Source organism: Acanthaster planci, linkage group LG14 (assembly GCF_054643075.1).
Source record: "Acanthaster planci isolate LZ-2023a linkage group LG14, COTS_SCS, whole genome shotgun sequence".
NCBI lineage: Eukaryota > Metazoa > Echinodermata > Asteroidea > Valvatida > Acanthasteridae > Acanthaster > Acanthaster planci.
Genome location: NC_141790.1, coordinates 7,843,105 through 7,867,530, shown reverse-complemented (window position 1 = coordinate 7,867,530; position 24,426 = coordinate 7,843,105). Strand labels below are relative to the sequence as shown.

The window sequence follows — 24,426 nt, the reverse complement described above, 5'->3', positions numbered from 1 at the left end:
GTTTGTTTTCTCGGTCGTCGGCCGTTTGATCTTTCGTTACTCTTTTGGAGTGCTATAATTTAATTTCTCTATGGTTTCCCTTATGAAAAAAACACATAAATAAACGTCTCAACTTCTTGCTACTACTTAAATCATTTTACGAATAAAATCATGGAAATTGAGTTTCTGTAGGTTATTTATTTTACCCATTTTATCTTCCTTTCTTTGCAGTTCTTCCTCCGTGCGCAGAATGGGCGGACAGAGTTTTGGTATGCATTTTTCCTTTCGAGTCTGTGTGGAAAATTCAAGTGAAATTTAGAATGCAGAATCCTGTACAGCACTTTGGTTTCAAATACTTGCTCTGAAGACACCTTGCACAAGGGCGATAATATGTGTTTCAATTTCGCTTCCGAGTGGAAAATCAAAATGAAGTTTGGAACAAAGGATTTATAAGGCATTGCTATATTTGTTTGAACTACTTCTTTCATAATAATATAATAATAATAATAATTTATTCATTTATAAAGCGCACATTTCATACAGATATGTTCAAATGCGCTGTACAATGAAGACATTAAGCATGGAACAATGAATACATTTTAAACATAGTTGAGCCAATGGCATACAAGGGCGCCTCGGGCAGCCGCCAAACGACCCATATTCATCAACATCAGTAAAAAGGAGACAGTAAGAAGCAGTTACAGTTTTAGACGTGGGAGGAAAACCTCAGATGAATGTTCTAGGTAAAACCCACGGAGTCAGGTAGGGACTGAAACCCCAATCCACATGTGGACCGAGAATCGAACCCGGGACCACAGAGGTGGAAGGCGAGGAAAGAACTACCTTGCCAACCTGACTGGCATGGGCACCGTTGAACAAATGTTGCTTTGTCAGTGGTGACATCTAAAGCTTGCTTTGGTGGTTTTCTCAATCGTTGATGAAATTTGGCTGTGCGCAACCTTCCACGCGCATCGTGAATCTAAATCTACCCAACGTGGTACTTAAAACGTTGGCTACCGTTGTTCTGTCTACTCTTCCATCAGAAGGTCATTGAGATCTTACAAGGGGGAACATTGAGATCATAACAGGTTAAAAGGGGGAACAATAAATGTCCATAAGAAAAGATGCAAATTCACGTATTTATAGATATTCGCCGCTTTCTGGGATTCGGCAATTTGTTTAAATGAACCGAAAAATGTCATTCTTGGTTTTAAAAATGGGGGCGCTATTACCTATCAGCCTGCACTTAACCTTTTTTTTTTTAATCTTTTACTGGAGAGAAGCTTGGGGTACGTACATCCGGCCAGTCCCAGATCAGAGCCTGTGTCCAATTACTCGTATATCCAAATATGGAGACGGAGCCAGGGTTTTGAAAACTGCCACGGTGTCTGGTTCCGGGTACGGCACTTGGGTGTGCGATCAGCCCCCCCCCCTCTCGTTTGGCGCAGCGGTACGGTACTTACGTCGCCTTCTATCGCTGCTTTACCCAGGGTTCAAATCCCTCCTGGGCCGACACATGGATTGAGTTCACAGCCCCCACCCGATTCCATTGGTTTTTGCTAGACTATTTCGTCTGGGTTTTCCTCCCACTGCTAAAATAACACTTCTTCATAGTCCTCTTCCTCAGGGTGAGCAGTTTATAACTTTTGGGCTTTACCCTGGACAAATAATGAATAAATAAAAAAACATGAAGGGATCATTTTGTCCTTGATTGAACAAAAATCTCAATCGGCGTGTTAGTGCATGCAGTATTGCCTATATTATACACGGAGATTTTGAAGGAGGGGTTTCTGCGAGTTTAGAGGTCCATTTATTGCTGTAATGGTGCAATGATGTGAAATATACTTTCTGAACGACGGGAATTCCTTTACAGATTGTTTTGAAGTTCTTGGGCTTTCCACTTTGGTTGTTATTTTTATTGTCAAAGGAAATTCATTATTTTAATTTTTAGGACGGAAATTCTCGCAAAAAAGAAGTTTTAGGAGGCTAGATAGGAGACTGAGATGGCGCGAAATGTGCGTGTTTTTCCTAAAAGGTATGCAACCTGTTGGTGAGACCAGTTAACAATCCACCACCAACGTGTTAGATGACGGCAATAATAGTCCACACAGCTGTTGCGAATGATTTGTTTCTATTGACTTTGAGGTCGTTGTCAATTTACTGTGAACTGAAGGTTTCCTCCAAATTATCCCCATCTGTGGTGGAATGACCGCTTTACGTGGTCAGCTGTTGCCTCATGCGCAGTTTTACACTAATTGAACCATCGATCAGAACTGACGTATTGACTCAGAACTATCCAATAGCATTGCAGTGAGATGGTCACCGGCTGATTTAATCAGACTTTTTCCAGAAAGCCAAACATCTATTTAAATCGAAGCCAAACACAAAATTCATTAACCTTCTCTGGAAATTGAAAGTTCAGAAGGCACTTTTGAGAAAGTGAAGTTGGATCACCATATCACTATTATCATTTTTTCTGAGGTTTTTGAAAACAATGAACATTCTTGAAGATATCTGATTCCTTGAGTGACTCGGATATTGATACAGCCGTGGTTCGGTGGACGCGACGCTGCAAACAGTGAGTTCTTTCTGATATTCTGTTGTTTGCTGTTTTTATTTATAGGTTGATTACTTTGATCTTTAATTATATAATTGTCATGAAAATGAACAAATTGTCAGAATTAGTGTAGAATCATGGAGCTATAAGCCAATAACAGCCCTGATTTGAAGAAATGCCAAACGGGTCATAGTTTTGATGCTGCGTTTGTAATTTTCTCCATTTGTTACTGTTAACCTGCCAACTAAAGTGCGAGTCTTTACTTTCTTTTTAAAAATTGGCTGGCGCAGTATTACTAAGGTGGAATTCAAGCTATAGGCTTACTAATAAGTTTACGGAAAGCCATTTTCCTGACTCCTTATGGGGAGTAAGAATATAAAAAAGTTGTGTTGAAAAACTCGAGCTCAGTTTTAAATATTATGTAGCGCACAAGTGTGGTTGTAGTGAAAGCCATGTTTTTTCAAGTTCGTTTAGAAAAATTAATGAAGCTCTTATACTTCGAGTTACGTATTGCAGAAAGGAAAACTGATCTGCCCGACCCATTCCTCAAATCTTACCTATTGTTCCAATCCTGCAAAAGAAAAGGGACTCATTTTTTAAGCAAGTGAAAATAAATCGACAAAAGGATATAACATAGAGTTTCAAATTAAGTGGTACAGGACTTCTGCGTTGCAGTGCTCAGCTGGTCCGAATGATGTATAGTTTAACGGATACAAGGCCATGCAGATATAGGAAAGAGACTTATGCATGATTTTCCGCTAGTTTCTGCTAACTGTGCCTATATAATGTGCACAAGGTAAAATAATTCAGCACTGATGACACGTGAAAGTCTCGGCTCAATGTTTTCAGATGTGAAAGGAGGACTCGTATCTGGTGCAGTTCATTGCAGAACCGAAATGAACGTGACAGGGACTTTCTTTTTACCAAGGGGCGAATTTCTTTATGTGTAGCCTCTCTTAGGTGGGAGGATAAATTTCAGCGATGTTTACATGCTTTGGGAGGAAGGGAATGGCAGAGTCCCCATAAAATCACCTGTCGTCACAATTAAACCACCGCTTCTTTTTGGGGGTGAACAGCGGCGTATCCAGCTTTAGCGGGGGGGGGGGCAAATTCAAAAGCGTATGCGACTTTCTGCTCATTGAACATGATGTTGGGGGATATCAAAAGCCTTACTCACAGCCCCACATCCTTGCTTTTACTTCGTGGCGTTATTTTCTTCGGGTTTTGGTGCTGATATAACGATTACTTTCTTTCCTTCTTACTTGGTATATTCTTTGGAGAAAAAAAAAACACCTTGGAAGGGGGTGGGCAAGTTGCCCCAGCCCTCCCCCCCCAGACGCGCTATTGGTTCTGCAGGGTGAGGCATGACCCTGATGGCCTCCGTCTAACATTGTATGTCATGTAGAAACAGTTGTGTTGTTACTGACTGAAAAAGTTAACGCTTCTTTTGCCTCTCCCCTCACTAGCCACTCCGTGTAATTAAAAGGTCGTGCGTAGTCGTATGTGGTGTGAAAATCGTAAGGCTGCACTAAATTGCATTTTCCCACAGAAGACAATAAGCTCAGGTCTTGTGAAAAGCCATCAGCATTATATTAATCACCTCTCAAGCATGAAAGCTATCGGCCATGAACTGCACGTCCACTGTTGACACACCGTCATCAAGAACACCTGCAGCTACTGGAATGCCTTTTGTCTTTTGTTCTCATGACGCACCTGTACTTAATTGCATAATCATGTAATAAATGCTATTGTAAGTGAAATCTGAGACTGTAACTAATTTTACAGTTAGTTAACTCTATGTTATTGTTGAAGAATAGGCACCAACAGATCAGAAAACAGTAAAATGTTTGCGGCATGCTTGTCGGATAAGAATACACAGACCTCGATTAAGCACGGAGGAAGGATAACCCTTCCTCCATGAATCAAGTCACTGTATTGCAACACTGACTTGCAAAATTGAAATGGGGTGCATTCTCCTGGATTCTGGCGTACTTTCTGTTTCGAATCTACACTTGGTGTTGATTTGACCACGGTAATGATTCCCGCACCATCCTGTGTGGTGATAAAAATGGTAACTAGTGTTTAACTGCAGTCTGCGTTCACATTTCATTTCGCCCCTACAGCGATGTCTTGCTTGCGAGCGGCCCTTCACCCGTTACTGATGCTATCGGCGTTTTGTCTTCATGGCGCCCTTTCTCAGCCACGCGCCTTCAGTAAGGGAGGTGAGTAGATGATATTTATTATTAATCACTCCGTTCTAAAAAATGACTCCCACTCGAGACTTTAATTACGGGGAGCTACCTCCCTCCCTCCTGAACGACTACAGTTTGCAAAAAAGGAAGGAAAAAGTCTAGCTACTTTGGTTTTGGGTTCAAGAAAGGGCAAGGAACTACATCCTACATACACCGATATCGTATCTTCAGTAGAGTTTTTGCTTTCAAAAATTCACGGCTTAGGGCCTACAGTTTTATTTTGTAAGTCAAAACTAGATGAAATATATCCATTTAAGTAAAAATGCTAAAAGTAAAGTTATAGGCCTAACGGGCCTTACAGATTTCCCAGACTTTCCCTGTTGGACCTTCGTGCAACTCAAAGATTTTAGAATGTTATCTGAGCATCTTATCTGAGTTTTAAAAGCGTATATCCGGCAAATTGGTACTACGAACGGTAACCCTAACCATGTGTGTGTTCCCTCCAACCCAGGCCGGCTCATTATGGACTTGTGATGATGATCGAACTATACCAGTAGCCGGTAGGCAGACTTTAACAGATCTGTAATCGCTCCTTTTTGTTTTAGGGCTGACGGCGGATTTTAGCCAGTACGCCGACCGCTGGACGCTGAGCCGAACTGGGTGTACCTGTCAGTTCGACTTCACTCGCAGGGACTGCGCCTGTTGTATTGTGGGCGGGGCCCAGTGTCCGATCGGCTCTCATAATGTCTGTGTCAAGTGTGGACAGGAGTATACATGCGGCATACGTAGGTGTCATAATAATGTGTACAGCTGTAGTTATTTAAAACAAAATAAGAAAAATTCTCTCATATTTTTCTCTCATTCATTTTGTTCACGTCTTTATACACTTAAGAATCACATACGCATAATAGTATAACTTTAGAAACCTTAGAAGAAGTAACTTACATAATCTGACCGTGGATAAAAGGCCTGAAGATTTTCTGAAATAATTAATATGCTTAGTAACACATTACTAATCTATTTAAAATAAATAAACCAACAGAGTCAAGGTCAAGTCAAACACCGGTTAAGATTTTGTAGGGATAAGATTTTTAGACTTGTGTAAGTATGGTATCAGGGATACAGGCATTTTTCGAAAAAAAACAAGTGAGCTGGTCTTTTAATGAACTTTGATGCTTATGATCAGTTCTTCACCGTACCCTCTGGTCTCCGATTCAATCTGCACGTATGTACTCGTCATATGAACTCGTTCATACTGCTCTATACAACGTTTGCCACTTTTCAAGTGTGCACATGTACTCAAACTAAATGCTCTCAAGTGATAAAGGAAAGCTTTCAGTCATTTGATAACTTTTTACCACGACCAGCGCACCCAGTCATCAAGGACCGCGTGGTGAATGGTTGGACGGGGGCCATGGAGTGCCCCTGCCCGGGCAACTCGGGCAGGGACACCTGCGCTTGCTGCATCAACGGGGGATGCCCGTGTGCCAACGATCCCTACCACTGCACAGAATGTGGGACAATCGCCGGTTGTGGAGATGGCAAGAACAGTAATAACGATAACATGTTGAGATTATTTTAAACAATCTAATCTTGAAATGAACTTGCAATCAATACCATAGCTTACAACGACCCCTCGTGGGTCCTCAAGCGCTAAGAATGTGGATCAACCTCTGTAAATAGCAAAACAAAGAACAAACGACAATTTTGCAAAAAGGATTTAATGAAAACCATACACGGCTGACTTTGACGCCCTGCCATTGCACAAAATACTCTCAAGACCGGTGCCGGTGTCGTCATAGACAGGCAGAACAGTTGGAAATTTCATGATGAATATTCATTTTGCCTTTGAGAACGATTCTGCTAGGATCGAAACGTTTTGATTTTACTCTTGTTTGTTTTCAAAATAAATTCGAAAATGTCATTAAAATCTATGTCGTAAAGGTAAATTCCTATTGTAATGGTAGATTGCAACCCATCAAATTTACTCTCTTCTTTTTAAGTTGCAATTCGTGTTTCCGATGACAATTTATATGGAAAAATATTTGTAAAAAATGCTGACTCGCTTGTCTTGTTTATTTGCTTCAGATCCAGCTGGACCGCCTTATGTTTTGAACAAAGAGCTCGGTACGTTTCTGTAGTTATACAATTTATGAGAAGTACATATACAAGTAAACATGTATAGGCCTACAGTTTTTTTATAACTATACAAGAGCCGCGGAGGGAAATCCACCTGTCGACATTTTTCCGATATCGTCGCAGTGCAATTTTTCGCGCACCAAGCCTTCAGGATTTTTCAGTATATCTTGTGGACATCTTCACCCCAATTTTGTGAAAACCAGACTAACGTTTTCGCACAGTGCCATTTTCCCCCGAGAAAGACCAGCGAAATGTCTGTGAGATGATTTGAAAAAAGCCATGTCATGAACGGACGTAGACTCTCCAAGAAAACACAAAACAAATTGCCTTATCTATTTCGAATCGTCACCTCATTTGTTTTGCAGACAGAAGTCGTGAAGGACATGGAATTCACGTTCTACGAGATCCAGGTAATAAATGTAGTGCAGTTACATTGATTTAACAACCCACTATTCAGTATACCACTGATATTGCCAGGTACAAACTTCTGTGTGTTTTTTAGTTAATGAATTCCGTTGCAACTCTTGATCCGAGGTTATTTATTCCATCAGAAATGGAAATGAATCTTGGGAACCCATTGGACTCACCTTTGAAGCAGGCAGGGCCCTAGCACTGGCACAAATTAGATCATCTCTTTGAGCCATTTTCCCCGTGTATTTGCAATTTCCTTGGTTAGTGCAGGGTGAAGTTTTGACACTTGCACTCTGCAAGGTTGTGAAAATGAGAAAGGGAAGTAACAAGTAGTGTGTCAGATGGGATGGCTCACAAATGGAAGTTTAAGCCTTATATTGACCATTGTGAATAGTAGGACCTCATTATTTGATAGTATTGTAGACGGGTAGACTTTGCATGTTTGTTTTGGCCATAGGCCTACCAATTCGTGAAAGATACAGACTTCTCGAAATGTGCAAACACTGGTGTTTCACTTTGCTTCTTCAAATCTGGAGCTGAGAGAGTTGAATGGAGCGTGAACGACAGGGGGTAAGTACAACTTGAGCCAGGTTCTCGAGTTGGTGTGTAACTATTCTCCCCACATGAGCACGCCATTTATTTCATTTTTCAATTGTCTAATACTCATCTGAAAAGCTCTACCGGACACAATTCCCCTGGGCGTGAGTTCCGGCAGGATTCCAGACAGCCAGATGTCGGCTTCATCCTACATCGACCATCACATGGGCCCGCATCGCGCCCGCCTGAACGTCCTGCCGTCCGACGCTGGGGCGGGAGGGTGGTCCCCCCTGGAGCTGAACCGGGACCAGTACCTGCAAATCGACCTGGTCTACCCGACCATCATCACGGGTGTAGCCACCCAGGGCCGAGCCGGGAATTCGGACGAGTGGGTGACGTCATACAACCTCGCGCACAGCATGGATGGGAGCAACTGGAACTTCTACGGAGGGGACAGGGAAGGAGTTCGGAATAGCAGAGGAATGGTAATACATGAATCACTAAATTACGAAAACCATCAAAATCCCTGTAGTTATTTACGGGGGAAGCTTTTTTAAGGTCTGATATGTACACAGTGTCTTCTTACTATGTTGTCACTAAAATGACATGTGTACTAGGACTTTTACATAATGTCACATTTTTGCAAACTTAGCCCAGTTGATGAAAATCATAAATGACGAACTCAAACCTAGGTTAACCCGTGGAGGAAGGAACACACCAAAACAGGCGAGTGAAGCTGAAGGTGGAGCAAAAGCAGAAGTCAACAACGCGCTTGCGCACAGTTAAAAAGGTTTTAAAAAACATTTTTGAGACCATCCCTAATCAACCCAAACTTTTCCCAAGGGATCACTGATATCACATCGCTGGCGAGAGAGGGCGTCCTAAATGAAAACAATCCACGTGGTGATCTGTCAATGTAGTGTACGCTGTTCAGTACTCGATTTCTAGGTAATTCCAACTGCGAAATCAAACCATTAAAACCACATTGTTTGGAAAAAAGCACAATGTTTTAGGCGTATCATCCAGGTTAAGAAGTTTCCCGATAAGTATCGTAAACCAATGTTCTAAGGCCTTAATTCATGCAGGAACCATTGCCAGCGTGGTCGGCCGCGTTTCACTCGTGACCATGTTTAACTTCCTAATCGTTACGAAGTGGCAAACCTAGCTGTGAACTGACCCACGTTTGGCCTTCTTTCAGCTGTTTAAAGGCAACTCGGACTGTGACGAGATCGTGCACCACAACTTAGAGGAGCCAGTCAACGCCCGCTATGTCCGATTCCTACCCCAAGATTACTACAACCGCATTGGCATGCGGGTTGAGTTGTACGGCCACGAACCAGAGGGTAAAATAAATGCATGCCTCTCCCGATATCTTTGGTGAAGATGTTGCTTGGAGATTCTAAATCTCTTGTTGTTTTGATGTTACTATTTACTTGACATCTGATATAAAATGTGTAAGTTTAATAAGTTTTTAATCGCTGATTGTGATTTTCAAAGGCCTTGATCATTTGTCATTGCTTATTCCCTGTCAAGCAAAATGAAAGAAGTCATGTTTAGCATTCAACCCACATATATTTTACTTCGAAGTTTTATTTTTCCCCCAGACAATGACTTGTGTAAAAAAGCCAAAAAAAAAAATAATAATAATCCATCAGACAGTGACATACATGTACTTGCCAATCAGAACTTGAAACATTAGACCCTATCAGTCACTTCCACATCATGTAGTTAACTGCTTTTATCTCCAAGCATGCTTTCACATTTGCATTTGCTGTGGCTGAACATTTCAATTAGTTTTTCAATTTATTTGTCTACAGTATCCATAGTCAAATTACATATATGGTTATAGATGCTGCAGGGAGCCCATTAGGAAGCTGTAGCTTTTTAGCATGACCCTGTTACATTACACACTATCATAAACTGGAAAATGTATTCGTAAAACATCCAATACATATACACATTACGTATAAATACAAATGACAAAAAACACAGGACAGATCAGCAGGCTTATCGAGACCACAAGAAATAATGTAGGTTAGGTTAGTCACAGGCATAATTAATGGTATGTTTGAATTATGGTAGATTTAAATAATTGATTAAAGATAGATAAATTAGGAGGAGCATTGAGTTGACTAGGGAGGGAATTCCAGAAGTTAGGTCCCCTCTGTTTATCAGTATTTTGAGGAAGAGAAGTATGGTTACATGAAATATGGAAATTAGAAAATTGTCGTGTATAGGGAGAATGAATTTTCACAATTCTTCCTAGATGTACTCATCATAGAAGACGGTTTTACCAGTACATTGATACATCAAAGATCCAAGTTGAACACTCTACATTAAGTTTTAAGGTCTTATATTTGATAAAAAGGGGATCTGTATGATCATAGAAATCGGCAAGGCTCTTTTCTGTAATAAAAACAGTCTATTTAAATTTGAATTGTGCCCGGGCCGATGGAAGTAGCTGCTATAAAATAAACCACTTCATGTATGTTCAGTTCTCTTGTCCAGCCAGTGTTGTTAGCTCAAGTCTTAAGACTAGGACTGGAGTCACTATTTTTGTGTTTTGTGAACTGACTTGTAACTGCGAGCTTTGACTTAATTGTGACTTGACTTGGAGTTGAAAAATTTTTGGCTTGTTACTAACACAACTTACAAGCTACTCGAGCGACCCCACAAACTTTTAAATCCGGGCTGTCAATTTACACCTTGTGTGCATGAAAACAATCAGACGTCATTAGGGTCATGGCTTTAACTTCTAATTATTAGCCAGGTCTGCCTTGCGTACTCGTGACTGTTTACTCACAACTAGTGTGCGACTTGACGAGTACATGTACTTGGACAAAAGGACTTGTAACGTACTCTGCGTTGGACCAAATGACTTGTGATTTGAGTTGGACTCGGTTGCATGAAATGACTTGCTGCAAACTTGGTGTCCAACTTGTTACTTACATTTTTAAGTGGAAGCATTCAGTGGTCCCTGGCAATTGACAAAAGAATGGTGGCCATCATGGGAATAAACAACAAGAAATACATGTGAAAGCCCTGACTCTTTCTTTTTGTAAAAACTCGGATACTAAACTTGGTCTTGTTATTTGTGTGTGAGTTTGTGGCCACTGTCATTGAATTTATACATTTACTTCTCAACAAGCAGTTCCGGTGGGCACAGGAGGTGGGATCCAAAATCTTGCATTGTACAAGCCGGCCGAGCAGTCTAGTATGTTTGAGCCCATCTTTGGAGCCAGCGGTGCCGTTGATGGCAAAGATGGTTAGTTTACACATAACGTCCTCATCTTTAAACCTGTCTGCAGATACCGTACATGCAGTTCATGTTTGAGATCAGGATGCTGATCACCTGAAAATGGGACTTAACTACCGGTGGGGCATATCTTCTAGGAAAGAGTGCACTCCCTTCCCTCAGACCAATGATTCTTCATTTAAAAAAGTACTCGGTTACCATTTCCGGAAATCCTGATAATTCATGACAGCCTCCGGAATAGTGTGGCTTATTACATTGTCCCAGCCAAAGTTTTCCAAGAGTCATATTTTGATCCTCTGTGCAGCGGACTGACATTTCAGCTCTGAGTGGCTTGTAGTTGAGAGGAGGCTTTAAATATTTGCCGTAATAAAGCGGCACGTACCTGACTGTTGAGGGTCTTGAGCCCTTCCTTATGACAAACAATTTTGTGGCTTTAAAAACTGCCTCTCTCCTGTGCCAGTAATCTTGAATTCCATTTCAAGCATAAGAACAACATGGCTTGTTTTTTGGATGGGGCTTGCCAGTGTTTTCCAAGGGTTTGTCCATCTAATTTCCTTTTGTTTTGTTTGGGTCAACAGACGAGGGTGTTGTCATCACCAAAGTCCAGACTCAGCCCTGGTGGTCCGTGGATCTCCAGGACCACTACCAGATCTACTTTGTGGCCATCAACAATCCTGGAATTATGTGTAAGATAATTGTTCCACTGACAGTGAGCTACGTGCAAGTGGCACATTGTCAAAGTTATTCTGATCTCACGTCAAATATTCAGGGCGGCATCGCTCAACTCTTGTAAAACTTACCAGTGTTTGGGCATGATCAGTGTAATTTTTGGCATGACCAATTCAAAATTACTGCAACATTTGCAAGACTGGAATACTTTCTTGGCTTTTTAATTATAAAACTGGTCAATTAACAAAACCATCCGTCTATACATCTATTTTTTAAATGAAACTATCTGTGAGGGACTCTTCTTTCTCACGCAGTGTGCGCCGAGCCCAAGATCTTGACCCACTTTGTGGTCCGTGTTGGTGACAACCCTGACGTCAACAACAACCCTCCTTGCTCAGCCATATACCGCAGGAAGGTCGAACCGGGAGAATCTGTCCAGGTAGAGCTTCTTCCTTCTGTGCATGCATATATCGATGACTGGCAATGAGGGCATAGGAGTACGTCTGTGCATGTGCTAGAGATTTTTTTTTTCCTTCAAGGCATATAGCGAAGTCCAGTTGAAATAGGGCTCGTTTACAGACACTCACTTGTCTTAGAGGTGTGTGAACTATTACTTTGATGAATATACGAAGATTAACACAAACACTGCAGTAGCCAAGTACTCTACAAACTCTGAGACATGATATTCAAATTATGATGTTCCTCACAAATTCCAGACGGGTTAGAGTAAGAAACACTTTGACCGCAGATTGAGCAAACCCTAACACTTTCAAAGTAGGAGATCTTGTATGTCTTCGGCGACATGAGAAGGGTAGAAGTAAGATCCAAGATTACTATTTCCCAGACATCCTCAGAGTGACAGAGGATTCCTTCATTTATACTTTTGAATTAGAGGAAGGCGCTGGTGGCGGAAAGACCGTTAATTCATCGGAACTTAACCTTGCTCCAACTTCTTAAACTGAACTTGTTTCACCCTTTTTTTAGTGGAACCGCACGGTAACAGTTGGTTTGATATTAATTCTTCCAGGTTCAGTGCCAGAGCATAGATGGTGTTCCGCCTGTCGGCCGTTACGTCAGCATTCAACTGAATCCGGACAAGCCTGATGAGTTAACCCATCTACAAGTATCAGAGGTCAAAGTGTATGGGGTCGCAAGGCCTGTTCCTGGACCCACCTGTCAGATCAAAGGTCAAAAAAAGAAGTTCCTCGTCATTTTTTTTGTCATTCTTAAAAAATGCACTTTCATTTCAAAAAGAAAGCTTTTCATAACTCTCAATTAAACCCAACCCCATAGACTATTCTTTTAGGAATCTTGCTTTGAATTTTCCCTTGGATCTTTCAGCACACGCCCAAAAAGTTTCTCTTGGCTGAAATCAAGCTGTCAGCAGGAGAAAGGAAGAGGAATTCCATACATAGATTTTGATAGGACCATGCCTTTTAAGTTTTGCCTTGGATCCTTCAAAATCCTAGATTTCCAAAGGGCTTCATGCAACATGATGGCTTGCTTCCATATGTACCTCCAATTTTGCTCTGTATCAGTTTCCACTATGCTGTGGTTCTTTTTCTCTTGTATTTTCCTCAATATAATTTTGTGATATTTATTTCCCCCAACCAAATTTGGGCATGTTTATATTGGTGCAATAGGGCCTGCCCCCAAACTAGACACTGGGCAAAGTTGGGTCGTGGACAAAGTTGAGATGTAACAGCTTCATCTCAGGCTGTTCTAGGATTGTACTCAGCCCTTATTTCAAATATCAATTGAAATAAAATATTTTTATTTCAGAGGGCGTGCATTACCTGGGAATGGAGTCAGGGGAGATTAATGGAGCACAGATAACTGCAAGCATATACTTGAAGGTACATCTGCCATGCTCTGTTTTTCTCTCTCCGCTACCCTCAAGGAACAAAACCTGAAGAGGTTCATAGGAATGTTGCATTTTGTGTTCCATCGTGGTTCTAGAAACACAGAAGGAATCTTACTGGAGATTGCAGTGATAAAGTTTGACATTTTTGTGTGATGGATGCTGTACCTCCTGGAACTCAAACATTTAAAATGATATGGAATTTCGTGGTACAATGCCCTTGTGTTTTTGAGTGGAGGAAAGCTCAAATTGGCACCGGATTTGGGCTCAAGAGTCATCTGTACGCTCACAGTCAAATATCACTGCCTTCCAGAATAACTCTGACCCATAATCGGGGTATAAGTTGCGTATGTATTTCTCACATCAACAATCTTTTTTTTGAAGGGCTCTTACTTAATGTCATCTTTTCCCCCGACAATGAGTGATGTTTCCAATTTGAAAATATTCCGCATAAACTAAATAGATAATTCAATAAGGTGCCTGAACCCTCCAGTCATTACGTCCTGATTTTTCTTGGTATTGTGCAAGTTTAGTTACCAGGTAATTACGAATGATTTTCAAAAGACCCTGTTACAGTTCACTGTGTGGTTTTTGCAAGTTTCATGTGATCTGTTTTTGTGTTTTGAGAATGTAGCATAAATCATTTAACCCCGTCCTCAAAGTTTCTATCATTATTGTGTGTGTACCAGCAACCCTCCAGTCCTGAGGAGGACCAGAGCACACCGGTCAAAATGTCAAGTATACACTCACCGGTTCTTGTCAGGAACCACATCCTCTAAAAAACATCTTTCCACATGGTACCACCACAAGCCCTCTCCTTAACCGTGACATAATCTAATGTGGACCCTTGAACATGATGTTGTGTGGACTGCTCTGAGCCACGTCCACACAAGATTGATAACTAAACCAGGTCCACATAAGGTTACCCTTTTTCTAGAGTTTAACAGGCATTTTTAGGTTAGTTATCCGTAGCAGAAGGAAGAGGAACGGTCAAGGTCAAGGAAACAAATACCAAATTCCAGCATAAAAGAGTATTCATAGTGCCAGAAAAAGGAGTGTTTTCGCCGTGTTTCTTTAATTACACGAAAACAAAGGAATGTGCACCCTAGGTAGGTAACACAACCATGGGTAAGATTGTGTGTATTGGAAAGTCCTGACCACAGCTTTCAAAACTCTGAACCCCGAACTCACCAGGGTTACCAGCCTCAAAATGCCCGCCTCAACCTGCACAACCAAGCTTGGGTGGCCGAGTGCCATGCACCCACCCGCTCCCTGGCAAGGGGGAAGCACTACCACCTGACGATCGACCTGCTGGCACTGACAGACGTGGAGGGCCTGCTGACGCAGGGTAGTTTGTTGCCGGAGGAGTCCTATGTCAGCCAGTTCACCATGGAGACTAGCGTGGATGGGAAGCTGTTCCTGCCCTACAAAGCGGCGGATGGCACCGTCAAGGTCTGTCTGTGACATACACCTGTATCAATTTACACAAGTGTAAATTCTTCATTCCCTGTGTGGAGAAGTTGTTATACCTCCTTGGTGCAGACATTTTGAATTTATACGAACATTTGTGGAAAATAATGAAATAAATTGAATGAGTTCCAACTGATGTACTCCAATGTGCAAGTACAATGGTGCAAATGACATGCCAGTATAACACCTTTTTTATCATCAGTACGAGGCATTAACCAGCAAAATTCATGTGCAGTGCAGTGTGCACATGCTTGCATTGTTTACACAATGATCGCACTTAACTGTGGGCCGTTTACTGTACTACCGCCTGTGGCCGGTATGTCTCGACAACGCTATGACTTGATGTTTGTTCTGCATACAAGATCTAAATCAGCACGTGCATTCATGCATTGCATCGTAGAGGTACATTTAAGACATGAATATGCATCCCGCGCATATTACGTGCCGAGTGTGTATGTATACGCATTACGTTGCTATGAATATGCAATACTGATTTTTCTGATTGGTAGTTGTGACTCTAGCGATGTCACGGTTGTGATTTCGTGTTTGGTTCGTGTGCTACAGCTTGCACAACACCAAATACGCGCCCACAGAACATAAACATTTCAAAATCAGACCAAAATAGCGCCACCTGTTGACTCTTTGGAAGAGGTTGGCCTCCGATTTTTCACTGGAAATTCAAGATTGTGGCCCAAAATCACTGTTCGTTTCAATTTCACGGGGGTTAGCAACAAAAATTTTTTTAATCGCCTCTCCCCTAAGATACCTCCACAATACTAGTAAAACTATGCGCTCAGCTCTGACTACCCCGAACTGGAAATTATCAGTCCCAAATTAGGGATTTATAAAAATATTTGTATGATCTGTCCTGATTATGGCATGTCTTATTGTAAACACCCCTTGGGATCACAAAATATTAATGAGCCTGCACGCAGAGATACAACCATTTGATGGAATGCACCTCACGGGTACTGGACACAGTATAGAATGAACATGCACTGTACATGTATGTACATTTTGCCTGGGGTACATGTACATGTGTTAAAATTTGGGGGAAGACGTGGACAAGTGAAAATGCTGGTGGACAAGTAAAAAGCCATCACTGCCGGTCTAGCTGGCAAGTGAGAAAAAAGTTAAGGGAAAATACTGCTCTTTGTCATCGGTCAAAAAGTACCTGTGCAAAGATGTTGGCCCATCTGGGAAAAATGTTTCAACAAGAATCCAGCATTGCTTAACAACAGGCTGATTGTGCCTGCTAAAATCACATGCTCTATATGGCATCCACCAAAAGCAAAGTGTTTCATAATTATCATTTACCAAAAATAAAGCTGACGGTAGGTACCGTACTCAGACTACTGATGTGCTAGGTAATATAACATAAGTTGGCTTTGTTGTTTGTAAACAACACTCAAAACAGAAGTTGGTACGGGGTTGATACCCGCTGTAGGTCACATGATTTAGTGGATGCAATCGGTCTATTGCTGGGGACACTCTTGACCTTTAGTCGTGCAATTGCTTCTATTTTGCAGTTGTTCCAAAGCAACATGGATGGGACGGATATTGTGTGCCACCTCCTTCCTAGTCAGATCTGTGTCCGAGCCATCAAGATCATCCCCATCTCCTGGCACCGTTGTGTTGCCATGCGGGTAGAGCTGCTTGGTTATAGGGTCCAACATGTTGGTGAGTTAATTTTGGATTTTTCTGCCCTGTATTATAACACTGTATACTCAGTGTATGCCCCGAAGACTTGTGAAAAAAAAAACACAAGCGTACTCAGGTGGGACTCAAACCCACGACCTCCTGCTTACTACTGCAGATGTCTCAACCACCACTCAACCACCGAGCTTGCCAGTGTCGGTTGGCTGGTCCAAGTCAGATGTAGCAGCGGGTATCACAAACAACTATTTCCAAGGATGGACTTGCACCGGGGAAATGTTAATTAATTTTAAAATTTTTGCTCGGCCCAATGTGTATTATAACACTGTATACTTACTCACTGTATACTCACTTTTTATAGTACATGTTGGACAGGGCTAAAATCAAAAATTAATTAACATCTCCCCGGTGCAAATCCAGGAAATGTTACTAAGTTGTCAAGATCAGATAGTGGAAAATGTACCTTTATTATGAGGTAGCCGTCTTTCTCATTTTACCATTCAGAGCAACATAACCAAACTGAGGTTGGAAGGAAGTGTAGTAAAGTTGAAAGTGAAGTTGTATTACCTTTGTCAACGGGCCTACAGGGAACAAGACAAACATGCTAGTGTCACGATGAAGGTCTATGGAGTGGGCATAGCCTTTGCTCCAGTCACTAGGTTAATGTCTGCATGTTTTAATGACAGCTGTATTGAAACATTTATTTTCCAATTGCTCTCTTTCAGTTCACACTTGATGGATTTTATATTTCACCGTCTACATTTGAAATGTAGCTTTATTTTTGTGTATTTCCTTTAAGAAACTTTGGAGGTTAGCCATGTTACAAACTTGAGGTCTTTGAAACTATGGCACTTACAGATTAAAACTTCTTTCTTGTGAGTGAAATCCTGCTGTTTTATCTGTTGTATATCTTCATTTTTACCTCATTTGCATAGCCTTCATTTAAGAAAACAGTAATCGTTTTGAATTTTTTATCTGTTGATGACTTCTTTTCATTGTCAGTCCCTTAGAAGTGTACTTGCTTGCCTGTGAAGCCTTTACCTCAGGGTTCTTGAAGAGGCATGCAAAATGAGACATTTCAAATGACTCTGTGTGCATTATGGTTCAAGCGAGTTTGCTTCCCTTGATTAAAACCTTTGATTTTGACCTTCTCAATTTAGAGCCTGCTGAAATGGTTCCTACAACAGAGCCGTCTGGTGGAGAAACCACTGCAGACCAAGGGACAGATTTGGGCAAACCCTCAGCTGATAAGCCCAACCTCTTGCCGGTCAGACCAGACAAGCCCACTCCACCTCCAGCAAAACCTTTGCCTCCTGTTGCTGACCAAGGTGAGGGTAGTGAGAAAGGAAAGCCTTCAACTCCAGTATCCCCAGCTAACCAAGCGCCCACAACCAAGCCAGCCCTTCCCTTTGAACCAGAGGTGCCAGAAGTGACTACTTCTGGAGGTGAATCTGGGTTGGAATTCCCCACTGTCCGGACAACGCTGCTTGTTCCTGTTGAAGAGCCCGAGGCATCCACCTCAAAGCCTGCTGGAGCAGATCTAGGGGTAGCTACTGGGAAGCCAGCAGCTGATATTCCTATTCCCACCCTAGCACCAAAAGCTGCTCCAGCTGTGACAACTCTTCAAATGGAAGCTGAGACTGAGATGCCAGAAGACAAAACAACAGTCCTTGCACCGGTCGCAGATTCCAGCCTGGTTACCCGCACAGTTGTTGTGGAGGCTTCTACCACTGCTAAGCCAGCATCAGCAGTTGAACCAGCAGTTACAACTGCAGAAAGTGAAACTGAGCTGGGAATTCCTACTGTCCAGACTACACCACTTGTCCCAGATAAAGAGCTGGAGCCAACTACCCCCCAGTCTGTTGGAACAGATCTGGGAGCAGCCACTCAAAAGCCAGCAGCCGACAATCCCATCCCCACCCCAGCTCCAAAATCTGCTCCTGTGGTGACTACTGTAAAAAATGATGCAGAGACCAAGATTTCAGAGGAACCCTCTTCTTATGAATCAAATCAAGTCACTGCCATGCCTGTTGAAGTAACATCAGAACAACCAACACAAGATATTGTTTTGACTACGCCAGGAGATGAGGATGCAGGCAAACCTACATCAGGTGAGCAGCAAGGCAAATCCCAACCAAAGGGCCAAAAGAAGACACAGGGAAGGGATAAAACAAGGGATAGGGGAAGGCAACGTGGCAAGGACAAACGTAATAGGAAGGGAAAGGAAAAAGAAACAGAAATTGGAGAATCCTCAACTGAAGCCCCAAATCAAGCTCCAGTCACTCCTGCTGTTGGACCAACCACACCTGGAATGGAAGAGGAAGTAGATGAGGGGAAACCTGGAGCTGATGAGCAGCAAGATAAACCCAAGCGTAAAGGCAAGAAGAAGAGAAAAGGAAAGGACAAGAATAGAGCAAAGGATAAGGGAGAACGAAAAGGAAAGGATAAGCCGAAAAGGAAGGGAAAGAGGAAGGGAACAGAGGTAGAGGAACCTGCAACTGAAGAGCCAAATCAAGCTCTGACTGTACCCGCTCTTGTAACAACTGCTGAGTCTTTTGAAGCTGTTGCCTCAACAACACCTGGAATTGAAGAAGAAGAAGATGAGGGGAAACCTGGAGCCAATGAGCAGCAAGATAAACCCAAGCGTAAAGGCAAGAAGAAGAGAAAAGGAAAGGACAAGAATAGAGCAAAGGATAAAGGAAGTCGAAAAGGCAAGGATAAGCCGAAAAGGAAGGGAAAGAGGAAGGGAACAGAGGTAGAGGAACCTGCAACTGAAGAGCCAAATCAAGCTCCAACTGAACCCGGTCTTGTAACAACTGCCGAGCCTGTTAAAGCTGTTGCCTCAACCACACCTGAAATGGAAGAAGAAGTGGATCAAGGGAAACCTGGAGCTGATGAGCAGCAAGATAAACCCAAGCGTAAAGGCAGGAAAAGAAAAGGAAAGGACAAGAATAAAGCAAAGGATAAGGGAAGACGAAAAGGAAAGGATAAGCCAAAAAGGAAGGGAAAGAGGAAGGGAAAAGAGGTAGAGGAAACTGCAACTGAAGAGCCAAATCAAGCTGTGACTTTACCCGGTCTTGTAACAACTGCTGAGTCTTTTGAAGCTGTTGCCTCAACAACACCTGGAATGGAAGAAGAAGTGGATCAAGGGAAACCTGGAGCTGATGAGCAGCAAGATAAACCCAAGCGTAAAGGCAAGAAGAAGAGAAAAGAAAAGGACAAGAATAGAGCAAAGGATAAAGGAAGTCGAAAAGGCAAAGATAAGCCCAAAAGGAAGGGAAAGAAGAAGGGAACAGAAGTCGAGGAACCTGCGACGGAAGAGCCAAATCAAGCTCCAACTGAACCCGGTCTTGTAACAACTGCCGAGCTTGTTGAAGCTGTTGCCTCAACCACACCTGGAATGGAAGAAGAAGTGGATCAACGGAAACCTGGAGCTGATGAGCAGCAAGATAAACCCAAGCGTAAAGGCAAAAAGAAGAGAAAAGGAAAGGACAAGAATAGAGCAAAGGATAAAGGAAGTCGAAAAGGCAAGGATAAGCCGAAAAGGAAGGGAAAGAGGAAGGGAACAGAAGTCGAGGAACTTGCAACTGAAGAGCCAAATCAAGCTCCAACTGAACCCGGTCTTGTAACAACTGCCGAGCTTGTTGAAGCTGTTGCCTCAACCACACCTGGAATGGAAGAAGAAGTGGATCAAAGGAAACCTGGAGCTGATGAGCAGCAAGATAAACCCAAGCGTAAAGGCAAGAAGAAGAGAAAAGGAAAGGACAAGAATAGAGCAAAGGATAAAGGAAGTCGAAAAGGCAAGGATAAGCCAAAAAGGAAGGGAACAGAGGTAGAGGAACCTGCAACTGAAGAGCCAAATCAAGCTGTGACTGTACCCGCTCTTGTAACAACTGCTGAGTCTTTTGAAGCTGTTGCCTCAACAACACCTGGAATGGAAGAAGAAGTGGATCAAAGGAAACCTGGAGCTGATGAGCAGCAAGATAAACCCAAGCGTAAAGGCAAGAAGAAGAGAAAAGGAAAGGACAAGAATAGAGCAAAGGATAAAGGAAGTCGAAAAGGCAAAGATAAGCCAAAAAGGAAGGGAAAGAAGAAGGGAACAGAAGTCGAGGAACCTGCGACGGAAGAGCCAAATCAAGCTCCAACTGAACCCGGTCTTGTAACAACTGCCGAGCTTGTTGAAGCTGTTGCCTCAACCACACCTGGAATGGAAGAAGAAGTGGATCAACGGAAACCTGGAGCTGATGAGCAGCAAGATAAACCCAAGCGTAAAGGCAAAAAGAAGAGAAAAGGAAAGGACAAGAATAGAGCAAAGGATAAAGGAAGTCGAAAAGGCAAGGATAAGCCGAAAAGGAAGGGAAAGAGGAAGGGAACAGAAGTCGAGGAACTTGCAACTGAAGAGCCAAATCAAGCTCCAACTGAACCTGGTCTTGTAACAACTGCCGAGCTTGTTGAAGCTGTTGCCTCAACCACACCTGGAATGGAAGAAGAAGTGGATCAAAGGAAACCTGGAGCTGATGAGCAGCAAGATAAACCCAAGCGTAAAGGCAAGAAGAAGAGAAAAGGAAAGGACAAGAATAGAGCAAAGGATAAAGGAAGTCGAAAAGGCAAGGATAAGCCGAAAAGGAAGGGAAAGAGGAAGGGAACAGAAGTCGAGGAACTTGCAACTGAAGAGCCAAATCAAGCTCCAACTGAACCCGGTCTTGTAACAACTGCCGAGCTTGTTGAAGCTGTTGCCTCAACCACACCTGGAATGGAAGAAGAAGTGGATCAAAGGAAACCTGGAGCTGATGAGCAGCAAGATAAACCCAACCGTAAAGGCAAGAAGAAGAGAAAAGGAAAGGACAAGAATAGAGCAAAGGATAAAGGAAGTCGAAAAGGCAAGGATAAGCCGAAAAGGAAGGGAACAGAGGTAGAGGAACCTGCAACTGAAGAGCCAAATCAAGCTGTGACTGTACCCGCTCTTGTAACAACTGCTGAGTCTTTTGAAGCTGTTGCCTCAACAACACCTGGAATTGAAGAAGAAGAAGATCAAGGGAAACCTGGAGCCGATGAGCAGCAAGATAAACCCAAGCGTACAGGCAAGAAGAAGAGAAAAGGAAAGGACAAATATAGAGCAAAGGATAAAGGTAGTCGAAAAGGCAAGGATAAGCCAAAGAGGAAGGGAAAGAAGAAGGGAACAGAAGTCGAGGAACCTGCAACTGAAGAGCCAAATCAAGCTCTGACTGTACCTGCTCTTGTAACAACTGCCGAGCCTGTTAAAGCTGTTGCCTCAACCACACCTGGAATGGAAGAAGAAGTGGATCAAGGGAAACCTGGAGCTGATGAGCAGCAAGATAAACCCAAGCGTAAAGGCAAAAAGAAGAGAAAAGGAAAGGACAAGAATAGAGCAAAGGATAAGGGAGGACAAAAAGGAAAGGATAAGCCAAAACGGAAGGGAAAGAAGAAGGGAACAGAGGTAGAGGAACCTGCAACTGAAGAGCCAAATCAAGCTGTGACTGTACCCGCTCTTGTAACAACTGCTGAGCCTGTTGAAGCTGTTGTCATTACCTCACCAGTGGGAAGTGAAGTAGCCAGGAAACCAGCTGATGATGAGGGAATTGGAATTCCAGCTTTAGGCAAGGACAAGGGCCAAGACAAAGCCAAAGACCAACTACCCAAGCCCCTGGCTACCATCATTGACACTGTCGAGATCTCCTCCTTCAAGCCTGGCTACAACCCAGCCAGCGGCGACGGCTCCTGGGTGGCAGCCACCGAGGATGACAACCAGTTTTTGGACATGACCTTTGAGGATCCCGTGGATATCAGTGACCTGACCATTGCCCCGGTGCTGACCGATGAGGGGGAGGCAATAGTGACGGCCCTGGAATTGCTGTACCAGCAGGATGGATCTGGAGAATTTCTTCCAGTCTCCATGCCTGATGGTAGAAAGGTAGGGCTAATTTTCTTATAGGGTTACCACACATACTGGTGAGGTTGTGGACTCTTGATTTGGACGTATTTTTATGGAAATTGAGTCTGAACTCTTTAGGACCCCTGCAGAGTGATTTGTGAACAGTACTGACATGCGCAGGATAGCAGTTTCATTTGAATCAGCACAAAACTGAGGCTTACAGTGTACCTACTTAGTGATGGTTATGTGAGGAATGCTCACATTGCAATGAAGGGATTGAATATAGAATGAAGAACAATTGCCTTTGAAAGTTCAGATCACCAGTACAGTTCTTTATGTTAATTTTTTTCTTGATACAAAGCTGTTTTCATTTGTGCATGTTGCTACCCCTCCATAGGTTTGGGAACATATTGCTGTGGTTAAAGTTCTCGATTTACATTATTTCCCCTGATATTTTATTTTTATTGTGTTTCATGCAGTATACACAACAGTATAAGACATTAGTCGTGGTAAAATAGTTCTCATTACTGCACTCCAAAATTAATTAATGTGTACGGTAATTATTAAAGAGTCAAATTTCAAAAGGATCAGCCATAAACATGTATTGGGAGCACAGAATAATAAGTGGGGGGGGGTGTGCTTATCCCCATTCCATTCTCCTGGTTTGCCTGGTGATCAACGTAATAAATGTAGTTCTCCTAAAGAAGGTATTTTACCCCCTGCACCCAGGAATGCATGCAGTTCCCTGAAAGAATGTTCGTGTATTTTACCCCCTGCACCCCTTGACAGACCCTATTTAGGCTGGAGCAGTGTACTGAGATGTGAATATGTCTTTCGTAAGGCACATTTAACAGAGTGACAGACCAACTGCTCCCAAAAAGTTACGTCACCTGTAGTGGGTATCAAACATACAAACATTGCATCCTCCCATTGAAAACTGTGTCATATACATATCAAATGACAGATGACAGATGGTTACCATACTGAAAATCAGCTTTATTTTTAGTAAACAACTCTTAAAATACACGTTGCTGTGGGGGGACGCCATGTTTGTTGAGGTTTGGTGCCCACTATAGGTCACGTGACTCAGCAGGCGCAATCCCGCTATTAATTAAACAAATCATTGTAGCCCATTTCCTTTTATGTCCACTTCCCATCAAAAACAACAGATTTTCACATTGGACGATGCTGAAGAAGGACCAAATGGGAAATTGATTTTCAAGCTGCCATTCACTATTCGGACGCAGAGGATACGCCTCCTGCCTCGGAAGTGGAAGGGCCAAATTGGCATGAAGATTGTCGTTTTGGGACAAGAAACTGAACGTAAGATTTATCAAATTTGATATTTCCTACATGTAGTTTTTGGCAGATACGAGCTGGTTTGGAAGTGCCACAAAATGGCAGCAGTGTTTGTCATATGTCGTTGTAATTTTAGGCTTTTTTTGGTCAATTTTGCAGTCTTTAAATACAGGAAGTAACGTAAAAAACCCAGATGTACAGTGAAACAACGAAGAAAATGTTTTCTTAAACAGAAAAGGCTTGCTGGTTATAATAGTGTGTACATTTGGCTTTTGTGGAATTACTGAGAAGGCAACAACTTCATGTATTTGTTTAGCAGAAACATGTCATGCATTTGAGTTCTACTGAACATGCAAATTTGCTGAGCAACAGGTTCTGAATGTCACCAAGCATGTCAAGCAAGCAAGTCTTGCATGTGCCATTTTGCCACTTGGGAGTTGCAAAGTAATGCTGAGTCACTAAAAACCCCATTAAATATTCAAATGTTCGGCCATTCATTAATCAAAT

The 24,426-nt window shown here is 42.5% G+C and overlaps 1 protein-coding gene across 2 annotated transcripts in view; it reads left to right on the top strand.

Annotated features, from left to right (window-relative positions):
- The first annotated feature begins 2,212 nt into the window (after positions 1-2,212).
- The window catches only part of LOC110985368 (uncharacterized), a 79,752-nt gene continuing 57,538 nt past the window's right edge, over positions 2,213-24,426 (top strand). The window contains exons 1-17 of one of the 2 annotated variants that reach the window (XM_087146079.1): positions 2,213-2,557; positions 4,660-4,758; positions 5,334-5,513; positions 6,096-6,278; positions 6,817-6,855; positions 7,233-7,277; positions 7,954-8,300; positions 9,014-9,158; positions 10,967-11,080; positions 11,650-11,757; positions 12,055-12,179; positions 12,768-12,927; positions 13,523-13,596; positions 14,796-15,053; positions 16,601-16,751; positions 17,888-22,659; positions 23,790-23,943. In XM_087146079.1, coding sequence (XP_087002205.1) covers positions 4,662-4,758; positions 5,334-5,513; positions 6,096-6,278; positions 6,817-6,855; positions 7,233-7,277; positions 7,954-8,300; positions 9,014-9,158; positions 10,967-11,080; positions 11,650-11,757; positions 12,055-12,179; positions 12,768-12,927; positions 13,523-13,596; positions 14,796-15,053; positions 16,601-16,751; positions 17,888-22,659; positions 23,790-23,943 — 6,952 coding nt within the window. In that variant the 5' untranslated portion in view covers positions 2,213-2,557; positions 4,660-4,661. Of the gene's footprint in view, positions 2,558-4,659; positions 4,759-5,333; positions 5,514-6,095; positions 6,279-6,816; positions 6,856-7,232; positions 7,278-7,953; positions 8,301-8,708; positions 8,764-9,013; positions 9,159-10,966; positions 11,081-11,649; positions 11,758-12,054; positions 12,180-12,767; positions 12,928-13,522; positions 13,597-14,795; positions 15,054-16,600; positions 16,752-17,887; positions 22,660-23,789; positions 23,944-24,426 lie in introns of those variants that run through there. The other variant, XM_087146080.1, reaches the window with a different exon arrangement.